This window comes from Fusarium phalaenopsidis, assembly GCF_050370095.1.
Source record: "Fusarium phalaenopsidis strain FUZ10S chromosome Unknown contig_32292, whole genome shotgun sequence".
NCBI lineage: Eukaryota > Fungi > Ascomycota > Sordariomycetes > Hypocreales > Nectriaceae > Fusarium > Fusarium phalaenopsidis.
In genome coordinates, this window is record NW_028145410.1 from 3,369,970 (window position 1) to 3,394,678 (window position 24,709).

At 54.7% G+C, this 24,709-nt stretch overlaps 4 protein-coding genes and 1 non-coding gene across 5 annotated transcripts; 3 read left to right on the forward strand and 2 right to left on the reverse strand.

Annotated features, from left to right (window-relative positions):
• Positions 1-16: 16 nt before the first annotated feature.
• LRP88_05296 (transcription factor domain-containing protein) lies at positions 17-2,984 on the reverse strand (the record flags this gene model as incomplete). Its single annotated transcript, XM_083241854.1, has 6 exons — positions 17-193; positions 312-516; positions 648-1,258; positions 1,327-1,613; positions 1,693-2,340; positions 2,732-2,984. The coding sequence occupies 6 exons, from the start codon at positions 2,982-2,984 to the stop codon at positions 17-19; spliced, it is 2,181 nt and encodes a 726-aa protein (XP_083103002.1).
• Positions 2,985-4,969: 1,985 nt separating this feature from the next.
• Positions 4,970-6,047, forward strand: LRP88_05297 (uncharacterized protein; the record flags this gene model as incomplete). Its single annotated transcript, XM_083241855.1, has 2 exons — positions 4,970-5,337; positions 5,408-6,047. 2 exons carry the CDS (start codon positions 4,970-4,972, stop codon positions 6,045-6,047), a joined length of 1,008 nt encoding a protein of 335 aa, XP_083103003.1.
• Positions 6,048-9,647: 3,600 nt separating this feature from the next.
• On the forward strand, positions 9,648-11,114 carry LRP88_05298 (FAD dependent oxidoreductase; the record flags this gene model as incomplete). Its single annotated transcript, XM_083241856.1, has 3 exons — positions 9,648-10,443; positions 10,514-10,757; positions 10,847-11,114. The coding sequence occupies 3 exons, from the start codon at positions 9,648-9,650 to the stop codon at positions 11,112-11,114; spliced, it is 1,308 nt and encodes a 435-aa protein (XP_083103004.1).
• A 4,445-nt stretch (positions 11,115-15,559) lies between these two features.
• Positions 15,560-15,643, forward strand: LRP88_05299. Its single transcript has one exon. It is a non-coding gene; the product is annotated as a tRNA-Asn (tRNA).
• Positions 15,644-16,677: 1,034 nt separating this feature from the next.
• On the reverse strand, positions 16,678-19,875 carry LRP88_05300 (sulfite reductase subunit alpha; the record flags this gene model as incomplete). Its single annotated transcript, XM_083241857.1, has 1 exon — positions 16,678-19,875. The coding sequence occupies one exon, from the start codon at positions 19,873-19,875 to the stop codon at positions 16,678-16,680; it is 3,198 nt and encodes a 1,065-aa protein (XP_083103005.1).
• Positions 19,876-24,709: the final 4,834 nt, after the last annotated feature.

A 24,709-nucleotide genomic window follows, 5' to 3' on the forward strand; every position in this document is an offset into this window, starting at 1 on the left:
TAGACGCTGCGGTCATCTAGGTTAGGCATAGGGTCTCCTCTTCCTTTTCATGGACGCTTGCGACGAGGTGTTCCCACCAAGGATACCTCTTGCCGATAGACTTGGGTAGGACCGAGGGTTCAGGGGGGATCTGGACATCGTGATCGATCCAAGCCCAGATGCGCTTAAGCGCGTGGTACAGCGGAGGGACGCTCTGATGAGAGGTGGTCAGCACTTTAATTCTGTAAAGCTATTGCAGTAGACCGAGGAGTGGCAGAACCAGGCTGCCCTATAAAACGGACTCAATAAAAAGGGGAGGGATCTTGACTTACGCTGCGAACTGGTGTCCGAACCACTTCCTCAAACCAGTCTCGTGAGACCTTCTTGTGGTCGGGGTGAGTAGCGAGCATGCCCAGGAAGAAGACAGGCAGTAGAGGTGCCTGAGCCGTGAAATGCGAGCCCGATGTCGGCATGATGCGGATGCATTTTGCCAGGTCCGTCAAAATGGCAAGAACATCGGGGTGGTTGCGAGGGAGCCTAAGAGTTGATTAGCACACCGTGCCTCACCATGAATCATCTAGCAGGAAGGAGCAAGCAAGCCTCCCCCTCCCCTCCACATGACGTTTCTTCCACCTCCACATCCCCGGCTGTTCTTCTCATATCCATACCTGAAGAGTCGACATTGCAAGTAAATGATGGCGGCAAGTCTCCACGCCTCGGCCGTCACGTCCGTCATGGCCTGGTTCGAGTCGATGATTGTGTCGTCCGGGCTCTCCCTCACCCACTCTATCACCTGCGGATGTTTCTGCGCTTCCTCCCATGTGATCCCTTCGCGGCTCCATTGTCGCATCTCCTGCAGTTCGCGGTGAAGGTATCGTGCCGTGATGGGAACGATGGTGCTATCGGGTTCCTGCTGCAGGCGGGCAGCGCAGTATGTCACTTGACTCATGGTGTGCAGGAGCTTCTTTGAAAAGCCACAGCCGCCATGGATTTCGAGCATATCCTTCAGCGTGCCATAGAGCAACCAACCGAATCTGCCTGACTCCACCTCGGGGTCAAGTGTCGCTGGCGAGGGGAGAGCCATCATTGGTTGGGCGAGGATGACGGCTCGGCCGACGATGATGGACTGAGAGATTCGCAAATCGCTATACTGGACGTTGTTGTCTTTCCAGAATCGGCCACCCGGATCTGTCGCCTGCAAAAAGTACTCGCCTTGCTTGAATCCTTCTAACCAACGAGGCTTGTATGGTTTCTTCAGCCGCCGTTCGGTCAAGACGATCTTCATGCTGGTTAGATCACACCACAACAATGCGAACAAAAAATGCAGGAAATTTCCGTCACACTCACATCTTGCATTGAGAGAAGAACGGCCATGGTAATGACTTCATCACCACCCCCAATTCTTCTGCTCTCCGGAGCGACGAGAAGTTTGCTGAAATACTCGTCTGCCATGATGTATCGCTCATTGATTCGTTGTCGAATGCGTTCATCCGGAAGGTAATCATAGATATAGACACCAGCCAAACTCTGGATGGCATAGCGGATGCCTTCGTTCTTATGCATCGGGGCCAAGTCCCTCAGCCACAGGTTCGTGTTACTGAGAACACTTCTCCCGGGGCACCAGTTTTTGGTATCTAACGAGATGGTCAGCTCCAGATCGGTTCTCGCCCAACACACGCCGCTTGCTCGTGAGAAACGACTGAGAGAACTTACAAAATTCGAATAACCGCCTATCAATCCGATCCATCTTGGCCTGGAATCCGAATTGCGGTGGCAGCATTCTTGGCTCATTGGTCGTCATGAGCTGCAATGAAGACTCCGGGGGCGTTATTGGCGAAGATGTTGGCATCGTCGGTGATGAACCAACTGACATCAATGTCGAATCTGTACTCACAGGGGACACAGTCCCGCCGGTCAATACGGATGGCACAGGCACGGGCCCGAAGATGGTCACTGTACTAGGACGGCGACTCGCAGCTGCTAGCTGGGTTGAGTTCGTCGGGATCTCTTCAACATCATCGTCTGATGACGTTTGTATAACGGTAGACGGCCGTCTCGATGGCGCTCTTGAAGGCCAGTTGAACTTGACATAGCCGTTCACTTGGCCGTTCTCCGGGCGAACATAGCGAGGAACAGTTGACACAATTAACCGCTCGCCATTATCAGTGAACGGGCTGACGGCAGGGACATCCGCTGGCACATGCGTCTCGATGTCTCGGGCCTCAGCAGCAGGCTCCGGAGAGCCGACCGGGACCGCGGGAAGGAGACGAGGCAGACGAGGCGGTTGAGAAGCTTGGTGAGAAGTCGTTTGAAGTCGAGGCGATGTGGCTGAAGGAAGGTTCAGTCCCGCAGGCTGGGGTGCTGCATGGAACGTCAGCTCACCGACTCGATAGTCTACCATGGCATGACCGGGTCAATGGAAAGCTTTGATTCCTCTGGATCGGAACTGGAACGGGAACGAAGTCGGGAACAAGATGGATGAAGATGGGTTCTGAGCCGGATTGTGCGACGGGGTGAGAGTAGGAGCGAGAGCGGGGTGGGTGGGTGCATCATGTTCTCTCTCACCTCAACGCCCAAGGTTACACGTCCATGGCCCGAGACCCATCTCAAGATCCGCCACAGGGATATGACAGGGACGACAAGGCCAAGATGAGAGGGGAGACCCCGTCAACAGGGAGAGGGAAATGGGTGAGGAGAGAAGGGGGAGGTAAAAGGAGGCGGCGGAGGAGGGACAACAGGTTCGTTTCCTCACCTGGAAAAGACGAGGCCCAAGAGCCGCTGTTGAGGTCTTCGGAGAGGCTGTAGAGCACCTGCGACGGAGACGCCAAACCAGCCAGCAGCGGCCATGTACTGTCAAATAACGAGACATCGGTAGTCATGGGCCCAGGTATGCCGTCGGGGGCCCGTATATCGGACGCGGCTATATTCACTGGGATTATATCGCCATCCTGCTGCGCGTACTTGACGCGCTTCAGTGGACGTTCTGACTCTGGCGAGTCCTCCATCTGAGCCGCTCACGCAGCAGCGAGCTCGACAGGCAGCGAGCAGGGCACGGCGGCGGGGGGTACTCCGATGGGCCTGCAGCGCAGGACCGAGCAGGAAACTGCGTGTTGCAGTGAAATGGGGAGAGAGATGAGAGAACAAGAAATGGAGTGGCACTCGGAGTTGGCCGGATCAGGGCACAACTGAAGACCAGCGGCAGCGGGTGGCGGCAACAGGAAGCAACGGCAGCGGTTTGACGACGAGAGAGGCCAGTGAGACGAAGAGCCGCCGGGCACTAGGGAGCAGCTGCGTTCAATCGTTGCGGGCGCGTCACTTGCGAGCCTGTTGAGATACCAACGGAGTGGTTCGCTTCGAAGCAAAAACCACGCCTGCCGAGAGTGGATTGGGAGGGGGAACCACTGGGATTGCGGGGGCGAAAGGAGACAACAAGAGAAGCGAAGGAGGAAACAACACAACCAAGGGGCCGGCAGAGGGGTGTTGAAGCAGAGTCAGGAAGAGCGTGAGGTCATGGTGTGAGTCTGGGGGAAAGTACCTGCATTAAAAGGCACGCCGACCGGGAGCGTCCAGCTCTCTAGGACCCGTTCATAACTATACTACTAGGAGACGGGCTCGAACAGAGCCGTTGGACAACGTCGAGGCTTGATGGTTGGATTGCAGCCCCCTCCCCACTTGCGACCTGACGAGCCTAGGGCCCTTAACACAAGAGACGACGGGCGCGCTTCGAATGGCTAGCATCACGTCGCCTCACGATAGCAGATGCAGTGTCGCCCGGTCACGATCGGTAGGGCGGGAGACCTGAGGGCGAATCTCACCCACCATCCCCTCGCCTGCCGCGCCTCACGCGCCTGCTGGCGCCGTCGAAACATTGAGCGAACGGGAGGCGGAGGGGATGAAGGGGGCGGCATGGGCAAGCGTGATGGGCCTGGGTCTACGGGGGCCACTGGTCGAGATGAAGGACCAGGGGTCATTTACGAGGGGGACCAAGATGAGTTTAAAGACAAGGCACGAGGTACCGCAACGAGCCACCAGCGGGGAACACGAGAGAAAGCCACGGTGGATCGCCATGCCTCGCCTGCCGGAGGTCCAGGGCCCAGCCATCCGTCCCGTCACATTGGGGGTCACACACACAAGCCGCCGTGGCAGACGAGGCAGTCCAGTGCCAACAGTACAGCAAACGGTGCCGGGTACAAGCTGTGAGACGGGTTGTGGTGACCCCCGGTGCATTAGCGTCGCCCTGGCTCTGTTGTCTCTTCTCTCAATTCCCTGTTGTCTCTTCCCCCATCCCCCATTGCCCACGCGAAAAAGCTGTGCCTGTGCCCGGCACCGCGTGTCTTGCCTCTCTACCGGCCTCATAAGGAGCAGATTCCAAGAGACTGACGGGTCTGGCCGCAGCATCCATATTGTCGACCGTCGCTGAGGTATTACCGTCGTCGTCCCCCGCGGATCCAGAGACGCAGGACGCTCACCGAGTGACTGACAAAGCGGCCCATCTCGAGCGCCTAACCTTGTCCCTCGCCTCTCAGTACTGGCTTCCAGGCCAAAGTACAACCTACGCAAGCAAGCAAGCAGTCAGTCAGTCGAACAAGCAAGGCCGCCGATAGGTGTCCAATCTTGGAACGGTTACGCTACACGCTGCCCTTCTCTGTCCAGCCCGAGCGCGCGCATCCCTTTTCTTCTGTCTTAGCAGCCCGAGTGCGAACCCCTACGTCGACAGGCACAAATCCCAACCGCCAGTCCAGTCCCCCTCCCCCTCGTCGCCACAAAAAGATTTTGCGTTCCCGCCGTCGCCGCCGCGCCGCGCCGGACCCGGGACCTGCCCTTCCCTTCCTTCTTCACTAGCTTCCGTGCCACAGCTTAGCCCGATACTGCTAGGTCCCGCGTGGTTGGCTCAGTCCCTCCCGAGCATAGTACCGAGTACATCTGCTCAGCTTCCGGCACTAGTATAGTCTTGAGGCAAACTAAGAGCTTCAAGCTTCCGGGAGGTACCATGTCGATCCCGACAGTTGCCCACGTCTTCGAGTCCGGAATCAACGCCGCGCCTGCCAGCGCCATGGAGAACAACTCGCTAGATAAGCTGGACGCCTTGGTCCGGCTCCAGCTTGCGGCCGCTTCCAGGGAGTTGGCCGTGAATGCTGGAGACTCTTCGTCTCCCGACAACTCCAAGAACCTCATTAGTGATGTCGGAGAGTATCTCACCCAGACAGCCCAGATGTGGTTTTCCTTGACAGATAAGCTTGTTCAGGGACCTCATGTGGCGGTGGCTGCTGAAGAGGCCCACGAGCAGAACTTTTCTAAGACTCACATGTCCGACTTGACACCCATGGCCATCATGGACATAAACATCACCAAGCTTAGGTAAGGAACTCTCAGCCCTCAAAAGCAACGCGCAGCGTGTATCCTCATTGGACTAACCCCATCTCTATAGCAAGATACGCGACCTGACCGAGAAGTTCTCCCGGGATGTTGAGGAGATCTGGCGGCGAAGACCTGAGCGTGGATCGGTGGTCTCTGCACCATCCTACCAGACCGCTTCTCCGTTTCCTACCATCAAGACCGAGATGAGCTGGACCCAGTCGTCTATCGTGGGAAGTGATGTAGATCATAGAGTCCACAGCGGCCAGAAGATGTTGCTGACGTCGCACATCGCTGATGGCCATCCGTCGCCTGGGCCAAATGCATCCGCTTCAGATGATTCCGAAGAAGATGAGGATGAGCAGTTCGCCAAGATCGACATGGAAGCTCTCAAGCAGAGAGGCAAGGGCTCTTACTACTGCCCCTTGGGACACCGATGCGATAAGGGCGGGGTAGACAAGGACGGTAAACTGGTGCTTTTTGACAGAAACTCTTCATTCGCGTATGCTTGCCACCTGGTGGTCCTCAAGTCGGACCCGGTTGAACGAGGCATCAGCCATTCGCTAACCCCAGTCACAGGCAACACTGCAATAAACATCGAAAACCATGGCGGTGCGATGTTCCCGGATGCCCAAACCCACCCAAGAAACGCAAGTTTGCGCGCAGAGATGGCCTGGAAAGGCACAAAGCAACAGTCAAGCATCGTGTCATGACATGAGTCCCCGAGTCATCAGCTCGATCTTGTGCTTTGTTATGGGGTGCATGACCTCGACCGGTCAGTTCCCTTACATTTAGAGACTCGGCTATGATTGGGGGAGGATGACGGCCGGTGAAAAACACCCATGCGGCTCCTCAGAGCCCGAGCTGCCCGACATGCAGCATGAACCAATGGCACCGCGCCCAGAAGCCTCGGCCAAAGAACCCGTTCCAGCCAGCCCCAAGCGTGGTTGGTAACGACCTCTGGTTGCACCCAGCAACCAAGGTCGACCTACACATCCATCCATTGTCCTTACAGTCATGTAGGAGATGACAATGTGGTGATGACCTGTCTGTCCCTGGGGAGGTGGAGGTCATGGTCAACAGGTACAGACCATTGTTGCCCTACCGAGCGTCTTGAGCCACCAGAGACGGTGCAACTCAAATCGTGACGCTCCGTCATCATCTCTACTGTACATATCAGTTATCCAGCATCTAAGGAGGGAACACAGCTCATCCCGGCTGCCTCGATGAGGATATTGCAGCCGGTCATGGGCTGGGCTCATCACCGGTGAAAGCCACCAGACAAAACCAGTTCTTACATATGCAGCTAGCCCTTGGGCGAGCATGCAGGGCATCATACAGACAATTGCAGACGACGTGCGTGCTTCTGACAAACATGGGTTATCTTGCTGGGCGGCAAATAAGTAGCTCAGATGAATGGTGTTGCATACTTGGACGACGACTCGGGAGAGGCCACGCATCCGGGCAGGAATGGGCCGTCGAGGCCCAAGAAATGCCCGAGGTGAGGCGAGGCGCGCAGAGTAGAAGACGGATAACGACATGACCAGAGCAGAGTCGGCAATAGATGACGGACCTTGACGCTTTGGTTGCACAGCCGCTGCGGGTCGCCGACGAGTCGTACGACCGATCTACACGCCCAAATCCTTCGAGAAAAGGAAGCACCGCCACGTCTGCGGGTGAAACGGGTTTGAGGTCGAGGCAGGGATACTGGAACAAAGCTGCCAGTTCCCGCTCAAGAGATGCGTGAGACAGCGGGGGGGGATGGTTGGATGGGCTGGGCAGGGCAGGGCATGCTGCGGTTTCGCCCGCCTGCGGCGAGAAGCAAGACGCATCCCAAACTCGTGGGACGGTCGTGCCTAGGCAGGGCAGGTAGGCAGGAGCTAGATGACCTGCAGCCGGAGCATCTCGAGTTGCAGAAATGCGACGTTTCGATTCAGGGTGCTCTAAGGAAACTCTCCGGAAGAGAGAGGAAGGGGGAGGGGGGCAGTTGTGCAGCCTTTGCTCACATTTTTTTCTCCGTCATCTTGGACGATGATCTCCTAGCTAGGATCATGGGTTCAAGAGACGCTACCCTGGCGATCAAAGGGATGGACCAGCCAGTTGGAATCAGCGATACCGGGGAAATGCGCACGGTGACGGGACACACAGATCATTCTGGTGTCATGGCAGCTGGGTGATTCAGGGGCAGTGGCGAGCGTGATAGGGCAAAGCAGGCGTTGGGGGGAGATATCCACGATCCAAGATGGAGCCTCAAACCGGCGTTGCGATCCGATCTAAATGGCCAATCTACGCTTCTCCACACACCCTTGACAGGCCGACGTGACTGAGAACGGACTCGCTCCGCGCAACACTCTTAGTGGCGCACGTGGCTTCTTAACGGTGCGGGACTAGGGCGTTAGTAGGTGGGAGCTTGCATGGATTGGGCGAGGTGACATCGACACCAGGCGGAGGGGAGGGAGATGAGAAGAGAGCAGAAGGAGAAGAGAAGAGAGGAGAGGAGAGAGAACAGAGACGAGAGAGAAAGAGAGAGATGAGCGGTGTGAGGTGAGCCGGATGAGGACGGAAAGGCACATTGATGACACAGCGCCAACTTGAGCTTCAGCTCTCGGGAAGACGAGACGAGACGAGTCAAGAGAGAACAATCGACAGTGCGCGCCCAAGTGTCCACACGGGCACCAACAAGTTGAAGAGAAGAGTGAGCGCACCGTACTGTCCCGTACTACGTAGCAGGTATGTACAGTACCTACCTGTCAAAGACTACGATTCGTAGCGTCTACCTACCGTACCCAGAGGCGTGGATGGGATGGGTATGTCCCGGGAGAGCAGATCTCGTGGAGATCCCAACAGGCCAGCAGGCTAATGCGTGGCGTTTGTGGGCTTCCCAGAGTTGCTGCATGTCAGGGACCTACGATGTAGGAGCAGTGCGGTGACTAGCGGTGCAAGTTGCAGACCGACGGCAGCACGACACCTACACAGAGTGACAGCCATTGCGTTGTCTCAAGTGCTTTTGCAGCGCTTATGTCGTCTGTCTGCTGATGGATGAGGCGGGACCTGAAGATGGACTGCCCTTCCCTGCCCGGGCGAGGCAAGGCAAGCAAGGCAAGGAAGCACGGCGGCGACGGCGGAGGAGGCCGTGGCATGGAGCGACAAGGACGCCAGCCATGCCGAGAGCGGCAGAGGTTGATGGAGCAAGGCGAAGCTTACTGACCAGCTAGCCGGGATGTTTACTTTTTTCTCCTTTTCCGGGGGGGTGGTAGGGGGTGGAGCAGCTGGAGAGGAGAGGAGAGTGAGGTGAGGGAGAGATGGAGAGAGACGATGGATGGTCTCTTTTCTCTCGTCGCAATCGGCCGGGCGTAGATGGCAGCTGGAGTTGTCGGGTTGGGTGCTATACAGTACGGGCCGTAGAGAAGGATGCCAGGAGACGCCAGGCCGGGCCAGGCGACAGAATAGGCCAGGGTACCTAGGAGCGAGGGAGCTGGGCTGGTTGGTGTATGTACTCTGATTCTTGTTTGAGGCACCCCCGTGCAGCCAAAGAACGATACACAGTCTCTGTCGGGTGTTTCTCTTGCCTCGTTTTGTTCCTTTTTTGGCGGCCCCCTCCCCTGCTGATGCTGAAGCCGTCGAATCGAGACTTGAGGCTGGGTCGACACGACACGACACGTCAATCAATCTGTGTCTGTTGATGAGGGCACCCGTCCCCGTAAGGAGTACGGATACATGGCTACCCCATGAGATTGGAGGCTGCTCACCTTCCCCTGCGCTTTGGGGTTGGGCGCCTTGCGACAACGACATGCCTAGCCTTGCACAGCGCAGACAGTTCGGTACTGTACGTAGTACATCGCCCTGCTTGAGCCTGGGCGCACCAACAAAGTACCTTTTCTTTTTGTTTCCTGACCCCTAAGATCAATCAACGGAACGGACCATGGATGGGTTGGCGTCAAATGAGTCGACCGCTACTTGCGCTGCGCAGACAGACAGGCATGGCCTCCTCCGAGTCCCGGGCCGGCTTTGGTCTGGTCTGGTTTGGTCTGATCTGGCTTGGTTCGATTCGGGTTCGGGAGTTGGCGAGTAGTTAGAGTTAGGTTTGTGATGCAATATAAAATCGCCGTGCGCGCCCACGGTAACTCTCATGGCGAAGGCGAAGATCTCCATCTAAGCTAAGCTAAGCACATAGACTACAGCTCCCCTTCAAGAGGCAATCGCGACCTTTCCACTTTCCTTTTTGTTATTCATCCTCCTTCCTCTTGTTACTCTTGGTCGCCCATTGGACATTGCGTACTCAGACTTTTCACCTCGATTTTCAGAAGAGAACAATGGCTGCTACTTCTCCCTCCCTCCTCATTATAGGAGCCGGTAACTTTGGTGCCGCTACCGCTCTGTCCCTCCTGAGAAAGGACGCCAACGCCAAGGTCACCATTGTCGACACGGCCGAATATCCCAACCCCAGAGCAGCCTCGCATGATATCAACAAGATCGTCCGCGATGACTACCCAGACAAGCTGTACATGCGTCTGCTGAAGAAGGCCATGCCCCTCTGGCGGCAGGACGATCTATACAAGAAGTGGTATCACGAGGTGGGCATGCTCCGGGCCGACGCTACCTCTTTTGGCGAGGACAGCATTGCCTCGTACCGCGACATGGGCATCTCCAACGACTCGGAGATGCTGCCCGTGGACGAGGTGCGCCGGCGCTGGAACGGTGCCTTTGCGACTGCCGACTTCAAGGGCGTGGACCGGATCCTCTGGAACCCTAGCGTGGGATTCGCCGAGGCTGACAAGGCGCTCGGCGCGGTTGTCCAGGCCGCCGTGGACCTGGGTGCCGAGTACGTCGTGGGCGAGATGGCCAAGCTCGAGCTCGGAGCCGGGGGCCAATGCACAGGCGTCGTGCTGAGCGACGGCAGGACGCTTCGGGCAGACCAGGTGCTCATGTGCACAGGCGCGCGGACGGCACCGCTCCTTGCGCAAAGCGCGCCGGATCGACCGCAGCTCCACGCTGGCGACAGGCTGTTGGCCACAGGCGCCGTAAGCTTCTACGCGAAGCTGCACGGAGCGCAAAAGGACAAGTTCTCTACGATTCCCGTGCTCAAGAACTGCTTGCCGCAGGTGAAGGGTAAGGTTTCGATACAGTCTAGTGCATGACATTGACTGAGCAGGGTGGGCTAACATGCGTCGCGCTGCAGGTGAGGGCATGTCGATACTCGATGACGGCACTATCAAGTTCAACTGCGACCTATGCTTTACAAACTTCCAAGTCTTCCCCGCGACCGGCGAGGCAATGTCGGTGGTGCCCGACCAGTCCATGTACAACACGTGGACGGGCCCTCGCTTCCTCAAGTTCTTTGAAGATCGTGCGCGGCGGACTTTTAACGGGCTCTACGGCAAGGAGGTCGAGGATATCAAGATTGAGGCCTACCGGATGTGTTGGTAAGCAGTTAACCCCCCCTCCCTCGCACTCGCCCTCGGCCAGATGGGACTCGGACTCGCAGCTGACCGGTTTCTCTTCCTTCAAACAGGGACGCATCTACGCCGACGCACGACTTCCTCATCTCGCCGCACCCGCACTGCGACAACCTGTATCTAGCCACGGGCGGCTCGTTCCACGGATGGAAGTTCTTGCCCGTCATCGGTGACTACGTCGTCGACATGCTGCAGGGAACCCTGGACAGCGACTTCGCCGACCGGTGGGCCTGGGACAAGAAGGGCGGCGACGGACACTCGGCGAATCCCACATACCAGATTGTCGGGGACCTGCAGGACTGGACCCGCGGATGGGCTAACTAAGCTAATCATTCCCTTACCATGACGAGGACGAAGGATGAAGGACAAACGACAACAGCAACTACAAGGCCGAAGCCATGGCGTTGGGAGGCGCCAGCCCCGTCAGAGGGCATCAGAACTCTCTCTAGTGGGATCAGAGGACCAACAGGGACAGGGTCCAGCCTAGCCAGCCTAGGCCCCCCTGGTCGACTCCCCATTGATCTACCTCTACCCCATGTCTATCGAGAGATTCACCTGGTTTTTTTTTTTATTTCTGACAGGGGATGAGCATGGCCAGCAACTCGGGAGTTGGCAGAGTCGACTGCAACCCAATCAATCCACCAACAGACTGACTACGCCTTGTGCCGAAACCCGGCGTCGGGATGAGTGCCGTCTATACCCAGCCAGCCAAGAAGCGCCTCTTTTCGCCTTGTTTTTGGCGGTGGTGGTGGTTGTCCCTGCTGCTGTTGTTACTGTTATTGTTATTTGGGTTGCCTCACTTGGCCCCATGCTTCTTCCTCGTCGTCTACCCCTTGTTCTTCCTTGCTACCCGCCCCTGATTTTTCTTTTTCTGGATCCTTCTCTTGTTGTCGGATCTGGAAATTAAGTGTACTGTACTTGAACTACAGACAGGGGAACTCTTGCGAGATGCGGAGTCTGTAGTGGCTTTCTCGATATCCAGGGTTTACTCTCTTCTCTTTTCTTTTCCCCCTTAGAGCTATCTATAATCTCACCTTCAGCTCTATCCCCGTTTTCATTTCCATATTTCTTTTTTCACTCTCATGGGGTATCTTGGGTCATCATACGGTCAGCATAGGGATTTGTATTGTATTCTTGCGCGAAAATTGGTGTGAGAGAGCGAGAGGTGCAAAGAGAGGGACATGGACATGGCATTTTGGAAAGGAAGGGATCATAGCAACATTTATTTGCATTTACAACCAGATAATTCAAGCACACGCAATTCGAATCATGTCTGGACAGGACTCGAGTCTACACTACAGTATCAGACTGTCTGTCAACCAGCAGCATCCCTCCCTCGTTTGCATTAGGGCGGTCTGAGGATGATAGGTCCAGAGCTGACCTGCTTTCAACCCTTGGGCTTGGCTGTCTGATCGATATGTGACAGAAGCCGCGGCAGAAAAAGAGACGAGTCAATCGCGGCAAGGCAGGGAGGAGAGACAAGACAAGACAAGACGGCACACACGCCCACACGGTCAATGCGCTCGTTTCAATTTGATCCTTGATGACGACATCCATGACCAAGCGATGGGAATAGGAGATGGATACTACATACCACGTCCGTAAAGCCAGGTCATGCTGTCAAGTCACGAGGATGCCGATGCCCCACGATACCTTACCATATGGTCCAGGCCACCCCTGGAGGGCAGCAAGATAGCACCGAGATGGACAGATGCACGTCGACTCGGTAGTTGGTGCCTCTCTCGTCTCGCGGACACCGCTAGATGATCCCGGCGTGGATTTATGCCAGGGGTCAAGAGTCAGTCAAGTGGCAACTTGTGGTGCTGAAAGTCAGGGATTTGATGCAACGCACGGCCTGGAGGGAGAAGGAAAAGAAAAGAAAAGAGAGCTTGTGGACAAGATCTCTCTCGTCTAGTCTCTCCTCTACTCTCCCACCGCACTCTTTACCCCCTTTCAAGGTTTTGCCCTCTTGAGCAAAGGCGGTCAGAGTTTCGTTCTCGAAAGAGGGTAAGGGTCTCGTCCCTGCAACATGCGATGCGTCCCTGTAGTTTGGTAACCGTGGCTTGAGCGTGTGGGAGTGAGTGGATACGGATTTGACTTTCTGCGCGCGTGCGTCCATGTGTGCGTGTGCAAGAGTAGATGGGGGACCCTGACAGGTTGGGCACGTCATTGGCATGGCATGATGGGAGGGAGTTGTCATGAGTTGTGCCCTCTGAGCAAGGGGTTTTCTCTTTTCTTTCCGTCGCCTCGCGTAGAGTCAAAAACAAGCGAGCTATCCGTCGGGGCCGACACAAAATGTCTTCACTTCAGCTTCTGTAGATCCGCGCTATCGACGCTGAATCCTCAGGCTGGTGCTTGCTCCGGAAATCCCCCACCCTTAGGGATGTAACCGTAACTAGGGTCCCGTTCCCAGGGAACAGGGTCGTCTCCGTGCCTAATCGCCGATGACCCTTTTCCCAAGACGCAGAATGTGACGAAGAAGTGAAAAGAGGGCTGATGTCACACGGTTGGTGCCGAGAGACAAGACCAACAAGAAGCAACGGCGTGCCCCAAACACGGGATATGCAATCTCTCTCACTTTCTCTCTCTCGTTTGGAATTTCCGTCTCCCCCTCCTCCCCATCTGCGGCTGCTCGCTTCTAGCGCCAAATGCACGAGCAGGGGAGGGGGGGTCCTCTCCTCTGGAACCAACTGAGCGGTCCGACCACCACAAAGCGCATGAAGCATGTACATTGCATGTTCCTTTTCCCCATACCGGTCTGAGTTTTGAGTGCCCCACGGTTACGTAGGTGGGAAAAACCCAGGTGGTGTTGGTTGGAGCGCAAGTCAGAGGTGCGCCGGGTGCTTGGCGACCGAGAAGATGCCCTGCTTGCCGATGCCTCTCTCCCTGCATGATGTCTGTTCTGTCTTGAATGATTTGCTTGGAGTTGGTGTTGTTGTTGTCTTTTGTGGTTGAGATGATCTCTTTGCTCTGTGGTTGGCGGAAGAGCTTCTCCTATCTCGACAACTCAAGCCTCAGTCTTTCAGCCAGCAAAGCCATCATTCTCAAAAACAGCCCGCGGAACCGCGCTTCTAGCTCCATGTCATGTCTCGGGCAGGCTCCACCCCCGACCATGGTCCCAACGACGCCGATGTCCTCGGGATACCCAGTCAGCCGGGACAGCCCTGGAGAACGAGTGTTCAAGGGGGACCCCACGAGCTGCGTACTAATCGAACACACCCATGTCAACAATATAGGTACTTCTGCACCTTTGTAACTGGTACATCCAGAGGGGAACTTGTTCATGGGTGGTGGAGCAAAGGACGAACATGTCGAAAAAGCAACGTTTGAGGAATGGGTCCTCCCCCTTGGATCTGCGAGATTACACCTGAAACAGACGAAATCTCACCGCTCCCCCCGATATTGGGAACAGCTTCACTTGTGGTGAGAGAGCATGGTAAACATTGGAATCCCATGTAGATCTCAGGAGGTTGTTGACGAACACGATGGAGATATCACGGTGAGAGCATAATCATCATACATGGTCCGCCTGATGTGAGCTGTCGGGTTCCAAATCAAACTCGATATCCATGCCGCCGATCCCTCTTTTCCGCTTCCCAACCAACCAACGCAGGGCGGGAACTCTGCATCACCATCTTCATCATGTGATGATGGCGTTGCCTCTGCATTTACATCTCTCTCTCCAAGCAAGTAAAGGCCGGCCGCCCCCTGTACATCGTGGCAGGCCTCGCAGTAGCCTCATCTTTGACGGGTTATTTTACCGTCCCGTCGATCAGAAGAGTGATGTCTCTCTTTCGAATTTCCACGAACTTGGCGACGGGTCCGATGTGGCTGCCTCTTTGTGTTTTGCTTTTTCCTTCGAGATCCCCCATGAGCCCATTTCTTTCTTGCCATGACTCGTACCGTATCGGATCGCTTGGACTTGCTCTCGCACACATTGCTTTTTTGTTATCCTTCTATCCTTGATTAGAGAGGGGAAACGGTTCCGTTCCAGTGCTTGTGGGACGATTCCGTGTGTCCACCGGTTGATGCGGGAATCACCCACATGTTCCCACCGAGTTTGATCTCGTTTCTCCTCGGATACCAATGTCGGTAAATTTTGATCGAGATTATTGTGTTTTTGTTTAGCCCTGTGAGATTTGCCTTGGTTGGAATTACTCCAGAAGGAGAGGGGTCCACGTGGGAAAAAGTTGGCCCAGAGACACGAGTTTCGACAGCTGCGAATGCAAGTCGGCGGGAGGACCCGCAGGAGGGAGCCTGTCTCTGGTGTTTTGCGTCTCTGTGTAGGGTATGTTTTCGGATGAGTTGGGGGTGATGGAGGAGAGTGTCAGACTGTTTAGGGAACCGGTGAGACGGTCTCGAAGAGTAGAGTACAGCCGGTGACAACTTTGTGGAAACTAGAGCCTATCGGCTAAGTGAAAATTGTCCTACTGGAGATCTTAGAGGGCCTCGACTGGGTGGATGGCCGCATAAGCCATAACTATGTGACAAGACACTCACCTATCCACGAGAAGTTGATCAACTTGGCTCTATCCTCTCGTCCGAACAACTCATGACTGCATGTAGGATCAGTGCCGGTCCCACCAGAAGAGAGAACTGACAAGAGAAACTCAAGGACGCGTATTCTACCTTGCAGGAAGCTACGTCGCTGTCGTGAGATTGGACTTTGCTATACTAATGAATGGTTGGGCGTAACGACTGCTGTAGTTTGCAGAAGCAGCGGGAATATGGGTCCTAATTGGGAAGCCCATCGTCATCAAGCAAACCAATCCCCTGTGGCTTAGTTGGCTAAAGCGTCCGACTGTTACTTGCAGACAATCGGGAGATCGGAAGTTCGAGCCTTCCCGGGGGAGCAGTTGCTCCGTTTCATTTTTGCAGTTCATCTCTTTTTGGTGCCACCTATCACAGAGATAACTCTCTCTAGGGTTCGTCTATCTCTTTTTGTCGGGTAGTGGTGGTGTGGGACTCCTGTGTATGGACAACACCAGACATCCATCCAACTTGCTTGATGTGCTGGCATACACCATCGCTTAGCACAATACACAACAACATCACCGTCACAAAATCCGGGAATGCCCTCACTTCCATAGCCAATCCCAAATAGCCAAGCCCTGCGTCGTGGCCGAAAGTGCAAAGCCGACCCTGTTACCGGCTATATGGTCATCCACCACCACCATCAGCCAGACATACAGACCAACACGTATATACCAGGCGCATGGCCAACGTCACTCTGCTTTCACCCAAGCCACGTTTAAAAGACAATGTCTCGTGGGAACCGGGCAACATTAACCTCCTCCTCAGCATGGAAAGCCGAATTAGGCATATCCCGAAGCCCCCCCGTTGGGCAGACACTCCCAACCACGGCGAATTGCTGCCCGAAACTTTATCAAGTTCGGGTTTCCCATTTCGCCTTTCCTTTCCGTGACAGCGGCTTCTCCGGCTATTAGCGGGTTTCACCATCTGAATAGACTCGAGGCCAGCCAGGTTGTCGACACCCTCACATGCCTCGATGGTTGGTCCTGTCATTTCTGCATACGAGATGCTCGACGTCGATCGAGGAACTTGGATGTGATACTCCGGTTAACATCTGGTTTAACCGTTAAGCGCGCTGAGGGTCTATCAAAGAGAGCTTGTGCCCAACATCCGCCGTCAAGATATGTATGCCCAACGGGTTGACACAGACAGACCTGCTCTGGGCTAGCCTGTGCCCAACGACAAAGGAAAGGAGTCTCGTGTGGATGACACGGCATGGCAGTTCACAGTTTTCAAACACAGTGTACAAGGAGATAATACCATGACTGACTATATTCAAACGCTTCAATGCTGTCTATACATATCCAAGCACCATTTTAGACATCAATCATATCGTGCCAACATAACAAGAACTCTAGTAGACCTCGAGGACATATCGTCCCTCCTCCTTGAGCTTCTCAATCTCCTTGCGAGGATCGATCTTCTTGCCCGCAGCCTTGGCCTCGTGGGCGATAGCCTCCTCGAGAACCTTGGTCACGTCAGGAACGGGCCAGGTAGGACCGCACAGGTAGAAGCTGCCCTCATCCTGGATGTACGCCTTGGCGATCTCCTTGAGAGTCTGGCGCATACGGTCCTGGATGTAGATCTTTTGAGGCTGGTCACGAGAGAAGGCAGAGCCGATGAGAGTGACGACGCCAGCAGCCAAGTAGGCCTCCCATTCCTCGCCGTAGAGGTACTCCTCGCGCTGGTGACGCGAACCGAGATACAGGAGGATGGAGCCGATCTCCTTGCCCTGGGCCTTCTGCATGGCACGGTACTGGACAAAGGCACGGAAGGGAGCGAGACCCGTTCCAAGACCAGCCATGATGAGAGGAGCAGTGTCCTTGGTGGGGAGCTTCATGACCGAGGGCTTGACCGAAGCAGTGAGCTTGGCGCCGACCGGCAGACGGCTGAGGTAGCGAGTGGCATGACCATATCGAGTGCGGCCACGGGGATCGACCCAGTCGACCACAACGATCATTAGGGACACCGAGTTGGGAGTGACAGCCTGGGCAGAGGCGATAGAGTACTCTCGGCGCTTCAGGGGGCTGACAATCTTGACAAGGTCGTGGAAGCTGGGGTGAGCCGACTTGAACTCCTCCAGGATGTCCACATAGGTGAGGGTGTCCACCTCGGATCGGCGCTTGAAGTCTTCGGCACCCTCCTGTCCGCCAAGGGCCTCGAGCTTCTGCTTCTCCGTCTCGTCCGTGGCGAACTCGGCAAGGGCCTCGTAGAAGCGCTTGGGAGGCTTGCCGAGGATGTCGACGTTCTGGACGAGAGCCTGGTAGACGGTGCGGACCTCCATCAGAGAAGGATCCTCGCGAGAGGGGACCTGGACCAGCTCGGCGGGGTTGAGGCCGTAGAACTCGATGAACTGGTTGACCTCCTCCACGTCGTTCTCGGCGTGGATGCCCAGAGCCTCACCAATCTTGTAGGTAAGGCCAGAGTCGCCGAGGTCGAACTCGATGTGGAAGATGTTACGGTCATAGTCCATGGGAGTAAGACGTCGGTTCTCCTTGACTGTGATGGTGGCAGTCTTGACAGAGAGGTCAGGTCGGAGGGCAGTCTTGGTGCCGTAAGCCTCCTTGAAGGCAAGGGACTTGGCGGCGACCTGCCAGTCACGGAGCTCAAGGGTCTCCTCGACCTCCTCCTTCTGGTGGGCGACGAAACTGTTGCTCTGGATGGTACGGGGGAGGTTGGGGTTGACAAAGTCAGCCTCGACCTCAGCCCAGGCAGTGGGAACCTCAAACTGGCGGAGGCACTGGCCGATGGCATCGGTAGCCTCCTCCAGAGTGGGGGCCTGACCCTCGGCGAGGATGTACTGTCCGATCTCCTTGGGGGAGACATCAGGAAGAGCAACCTTAAGGAAGGACAGCTCAAGGAGCAGCTTGGCGAAGAGGGGGTCCTTCTCGAAAGCAGGAGAGAAGGAAGCGTCCAGAATGTAGAGCTCGGCGGCCTTCTCCTGAAGTCCCTTGCGGAAAGCAACGGGGAGTCGCTTCTCAACCTCGTCATCCTTGAAGTTGGAGAGCTTGACAATGACCTTGCCGCCATCGGCGAGACCCCTGATGATATCAACCTCCTTGAGGACCTTCTCGTCACCAACAACGATGGTGCTGGCCTCGTTGATGTCATAGGGAGCCTCAAGAGCCTTCTTGGAGGCTCGGAGGTCACTGCGGACGATACCACCCTGGGTAAGGTTGTCAAAGACCTCGTTGACGTAGACGTTAGAGGTAGACTCCTTGGAGAGGAGGTTGCCGATGACGCTGGGAGAGTTGATGGCAGGCGAGTCATCGAGCTCCCAGAAGGTGAACTGCTGAGCCTGGATGAGAGAAGGCAGCTTCTTGGCCTCACCATCGTTGCCAAAGATCTTGTGCAGGGTGTTGACCAGGCCCTGAGGAGTGAAAGCCTGAGCGGGAGTGTACTTGATGTCAAGAACATCGGGCTCACTGTCAAACTTGCCAGAGAAGGCAACAGTGGTCAGAACGTCGCTGTAGAGGGCGGACTGAGTAGCCTCATCCTCAACGGCAAGCTCATCCTTGACCTGGCCAAGAACAGCAATGGTGCGAGCAGAGGCGGGGATGGCCTTCAGGAAAGCCTCCTCGATGAAGGGGCGGTAGATTCGCACGTTGATGACACCAACCTTGGCGCCATCGACAGAAAGCTTGGCCAGAACCTGCTTAGTGACCTGGGACTCAACGCTGCCAAAGGCAACGAGGACAACATCAGGGGTCTCGTGGCCGTGGTACTCAAACGGCTCATAGACGGTGCCTAGCTCATCGTTGAAGAGCTTGAGCAGCTCAACAGCCTTGCCGGCGGTGTCAAGGCGGGTGTTGAGCTTGCCGACTTCGGCAGAGAGCTTGGTGTACAGATCGGCAACGCCGTTCTCGCTCAAGGCATCAACGACCCGGAGAGTCTCCCTGGCGACACGGACACCATCATAGATGTGAAGAGTAGGCAGAAGAGAAGCCAGAAGAGTGGCGAAGACGGACATGTGCTGGGCCTCATAGGTAGAGGTGCTAGCAACCAGGCCAAGGCCGAGATCCTCAGCAATGCGAAGAGCAGTGTCGTAGTTGGAGATCAGACCCTTGCTATCCGAGTAGTCGAGAGCGGCGATATGGGCGACGAAGGGGCTGGAGACTCCATAGAGGAGAGACAGCTGGTCGAGGGTTCCGCGCAGCTGCTGGAGGCTGCCCGAGGGCGCAACCAGAGACTGAGGGATGTGTCGCTTGGAGACATCGAAGTCGGGGGAGAAGATGTAGCCAAGGGCGAGAGCACCGGCGCCGACTCGGGTCTGGAGGGGCAGAACGTCGGTAGAGTAGCCGTGGATGTTCTTCTCGTTCTGGGAAGCCCAGTCCTTGAGGGCAATGTCGAGGTCGAAGGTCTCGGGGGAGTAGGAGAAGATCTTGTCGGACAGCTTGTAGGCGATCTGCTGGACGAGCAGCTGGGCGGTCACGTAGGTCGGGCCGGAGATGGAGGAGAGAGGAACTCGCTGGCCGAAGGGAAGGCTGGACGACAGCTTGGTGAAGTCGGACGAGTTCGTCTTGGCCACGGGGGCCTGCTCCTGATGGGGCATCCTGGAGAGGATTTTCTGGTGATTGACCCGAGGAGTTGGAGGATCAGATCGATTGAAGGAGGGGAGGGGTCAGAGTATCGCTCTTGACTGCAAGGGGAGTGCCTCCAACTCAAAACTGCTGACTCTCAAGAAGCGAGATGAGAGGATGTAAACACGGCGTTTCCCAGCAGCGAGGAGGATAAAAAGAGCGCTGAAGAGGGAGGAAAAGAGGGGAAGAGAGGGAAAGATGTGCCCTTGAAGAGGCGACTCAACGGGGCTGGATTTGTAACGAACTCCATCCTGTCCGAACTAACGGCTCTTCTTTTTTTCTTTCGTCGACGGATCTTGCTCGGGCTTGAGAATTGTTGATGCTTCGACAGAATCACGCAATTGGGCTAGACCGAGTTAGGAAAGGTGTTTCGATGTCGCAAGATGGCATTGTGGGGTGACAAAAAAAGACTCGGACAGCCACTCTACAATACGCCTTCTACGGAGTACAACTGTCAATAATTCTTTCCCCTCCCCCACACAGAGTCTGGCCCCTGATGGAGACCCCGAAATCCCGATGTGCCAGCCTGCTTCGTCTTTTTCTAGCCTCCTCCGAGTGCCGGCCGGGCCGTCGGGGGTCCTGTAACCGGTTGCCGCCCGAGCGAGACTCTATGTTGAGGTCAATTGATCATGTTGACGGGGAAAGGTCTAATGAGAGGATTGAATTAGACTTTTGATCCCTTTTTGCTCGTCTGAAAAGCCTGCTAAGGCTTACCGTCTGTCATGTCTCGACCGCGTGCCTGGCGAATGCACCATCTGCCGGACTAATGGCGTCCCTTGATCAACGGTGCCACCACCGAAGCAGACTTTCTTCAACTGATGTAATTGGCCAGTCCCCAAAACTCAAACGCTAGAATAGTCAACGCCAATTAGACAACGAGAATAGAGATTGCCGACATCTTCGCCGAGTCGTAGCTGTGGCACCAAGTTTGAACCTCTGTCCAGCGCAGCGTACTCTATTCCTTTGCCCTAGCCATTGAGCACCTTGCCCTCCAATTGAGCCTGAAAAGATCAAATAGCCAAGACCGCCGAGAGAATGAGAAGGGTTCTTGGAAGAGAGACCAGGGTGAACTGGCGTTGAGTCAACCAATCAATACCAAGGACGAATACTGAGCATCGAGGGCAAACCCGGATCACTCTGCTATGGTGCTTAAGGTTCAAATAATTGAGAAGGGGCAAGTTTCGGTGAGTAATATTGAATCACAAAACCAGAATAATCAAACCATCATCCGAAGATAAAAGGGGCCGTAGATTATAGATGCGATCTCCAATAACCCGCTATCCTGTGCATAGCTTGGCTCCAGCTCAGCTCTTGGAGAACTGAGTCATCATTATCACGGGTGATTATCTCGACATCTCATAGATATACGTGCTTCTATTAAATACTCAGGGATGCTATTCTGACTTTTGAGAAGTTGTGATCTTAGCCTTGCTGCCCCAACAGCACCCCCACCAGACCCGAGGCTCTTTTCTCCTTTGCCCATCAATAAGTCTGAGGAGCCCCCAATGTGTTGTTGGCCTCTCTGCGCCATGGTTTACCATAAGGCGGCTGGACTGCCTTGCCACCATCAACTGCAACCGCTATTGGTTCGTAATCCTGGTCGACTCGACACTTGGCAGAGTTCAGCTGACAGGTCTAAGGCACGTCGAGGTGTGTCTCAAATCAGGCTCGGCAATTAAAGGCAACCAGTTTTCAGGAGTTACCCCTCTCATTGTGGCTTTTTTTTTTTTTCCTTTCTCCTCTTCTCTTTGTTTAGAGGAATCTAGTTCAATGGTGAGTGCCCAAGTTACAATTTGTTGTCACACTGTTGTCTACCGAGAGCGATCCTTACTATACTTATGCTTTGATCTCCAAAAGCTCAAGGATCCAGGCTACGGTTGCCTGAGTTGGCGCCCAGAACCGGGTTGGGGTTAGTTAGGGCGTAAAGCCTGCAGATAACGGTGTCGAAAACGCCCATACGGAAACAAATGTTTATGAATCATTTGGAATAGTTGCTAACCTGAAACTGTAGCCCTTGAGACAACTTTATCCAGACCCGGAAAAGACAGCGGAGGATGAGGCGATTGTTGAGTATGTGCTGAGAATCTGCTTCCTAATATCCATTTCTAACCCGCCCCAGCATTGTCGCGGTCCATGGACTGAACCCTCGGAGCAAACCTGACCAAGAGCATGCCTGGGCCACAGTCTCGGAGGCCTCTTGATCAAGCAGGCCCTCATCAACGCCCACAACAATGAAAAGTATCAGGACATCAAGCTTGCCACACAGGGCCTTGCATTCTTTGCTACTCTTTACGATGGTGGAAAGTAGTCTTTTGTCAACATTGGTTAGATTGCAGCAAAGATTGTTTTGGACTTGGGCTCTCAGAAAGGCGACAACATCCTGGAGACGCTCAAGGAGGGAAGCATGTTCAGCGACTTGATGCACGAGCATTGGAAGCAGCGCCTGTTGGAGTATCCCATCGTTTCATTTTAGGGCACGTTAGACAATGTACGCCGTGTTTCTACTAGAGCTGTTTGAAGCCTCACTGACCCCGACCTAGATCGTTCCGAGGGAGAGTACGTCATTTGGCCTGCCGGGAAAGCACGAGAATGTGGTCTCGCTCCAGGCGAGTCATGGAGGTGTCTGCAAGTTTGGAACAAGTCTACAGGACCGGGACAACTTCAAACTTGTCCAGGCCAACATTCAAGACCTGTACGACAATGCTATCGCGAATGGTGAGTTGGTCGCAGTCCCCAAAGAAGATCCCGTGGATGGAGCACTGGAAAAACGCTTCACTGGACTCAAGGAGCACTAGCCCACGTCATAACGCTTGAGTTTCTTTGACCTTGTGCTCCAGCGGATATCGTTCAAATGTAGTCAGATGATCGCATTAGGGAATTCAGAATCATCGATGTCGTTCATGAAACTGTAGAGTTCTCACTAACCAGATGATCAGATCAAGATCAACTCGAACAAAACCTCAAGATGATGACGAAACCGGAGCAAGCCATTCAGATCATAGAGCTTCTGAGGAGTCTGTACAAATCTTTATATAGTGACGCCAAAGATAGAAACCCCTAACGTGTTAAAGGCACCTGCGAATGGTTCACGAGCCATGATCGGTTTCAAGACTGGAAGGATGGGAAGACCTGCGGCCTCCTCTGGGTTTCTGCAGACCCAGGATGTGGCCAGTCTGTTCTGTCAAGATGCCTCGTGGATGAAGTTCTGCAGAGTTCATCTACTTCGACAACATGTTACTTCTTTTTTAAAGACGACTTCCAAGACCAAAAGAGCGCGGCAGTGGCTCTGTGCTGTGTCTTGCGGCAACTATTCGACAAGAAGCGAGCCCTCTTGGAAAACTCCATCCTCAAACAGTTTAAAGAAGCCGGCGACAAGCTTTTCAACTCCTTTCGTCAGCTTTGGCGTATCTTGGTTTCGGTCTCAGCACGTCATGGCAGCGGTCAAATCGTCTGTATCTTAGATGCGCTTGACGAGTGTGAAGAACAAGACAGACTCTTGCTGGTCGAGACACTCAAAGACTTCTATCTCGAAAAGGGTACCAATACGAATCTCAAGTTCCTGGTGACAAGTCGTTCTTATGTCAACATTGAGCGAGGATTTCATGACATACAGACAAAGCTCCCAGTGATTCGTTTGCAGGGAGAGGGCCAGTCTGAGTCGGAGAAGATTGCAAGAGAGATTGACCTGGTTGTCGAGGCTCGCATAACACAACTGTGCGAGAAACTACACCTTACAAAGGCTGTAGAGGAAGTCATGAAGAGGGGGATGACTCAACACCCCAACCGCACCTATCTCTGGGTCTATTTGGTTTTTGGAGAGCTTGAAAATTGTGTCGGCCATTCTTCCAAGCAAATGAAGGAGCACATCGGGAACATTCCCGCGACGGTCGATAAAGCATACGAAAAGATCCTCTCTAGGAGCCCAGACAAGAACAAGGCGAGGAAGTTGTTGCGCATTGTTGTTGCGGCGAAGAGGCCATTGACATTGAAGGAGATCGCGGCGGCAGTGGCCATCGAGAAAAGACACACCTCGTACAGCCAACTGGATATCGATGGGGAAGAGCAACTTCGTACCTGGATTCGAGAACTCTGTGGTCTATTCGTATCTATCGTCGACGACAAAATCTACCTCCTCCATCAGACAGCAGCCGAATTCTTAGTGGAGACAGTCGAGGACAGAGAATCTCAGAAAGATCACTTGAAAGAAGACAAGGCCCGCTATGAATGGAAAGGCTCTTTTTCTCCTGGATCCTCAAACCTCATACTTGGGTCGGTTTGCGCACAGATTCTTCTGCTTACTGACGTTGTCGGTGATGTTGGAAAGCACTTTGGCGCCATCCGCTGGAAAACACTCATGTCACTTGAACTTTTGGACAAAAAGTACCCGCTTCTTTCCTACTCTGTAGAGCACTGGGTTGCTCACCTTCGCGATGCGAGAAGTACCAAAGACCTCCCATTGAGCGACATGCTGCAGCTATGTAGCGGGAGCGAGTCAGCATGTCTCGTTCGGGTGCCATGCATACGGGGCAAAGAGTTTTACGTGCGTACCAAAGACCTGACTGCTCTCGTTACCGCATCAATCCTGGGGCTTGAAGCTGTGGCTCGACACTTGCTCAAGCTGGAGTCTACAGATGCGAATCAAGGGGGCCCTATCTTTGAATTGCCTCCCTTATCATGGGCTGTGATGGGCGGTCACAGGGCGGTTTTTGACAGGTTTATCGAAGCAGAGGCACGTTACCAGAAGACAGTACATCGCCTGAAGCGCCTTTTTAGGAGGCGCTATGTTGACCTTGATGTCAGGAACAA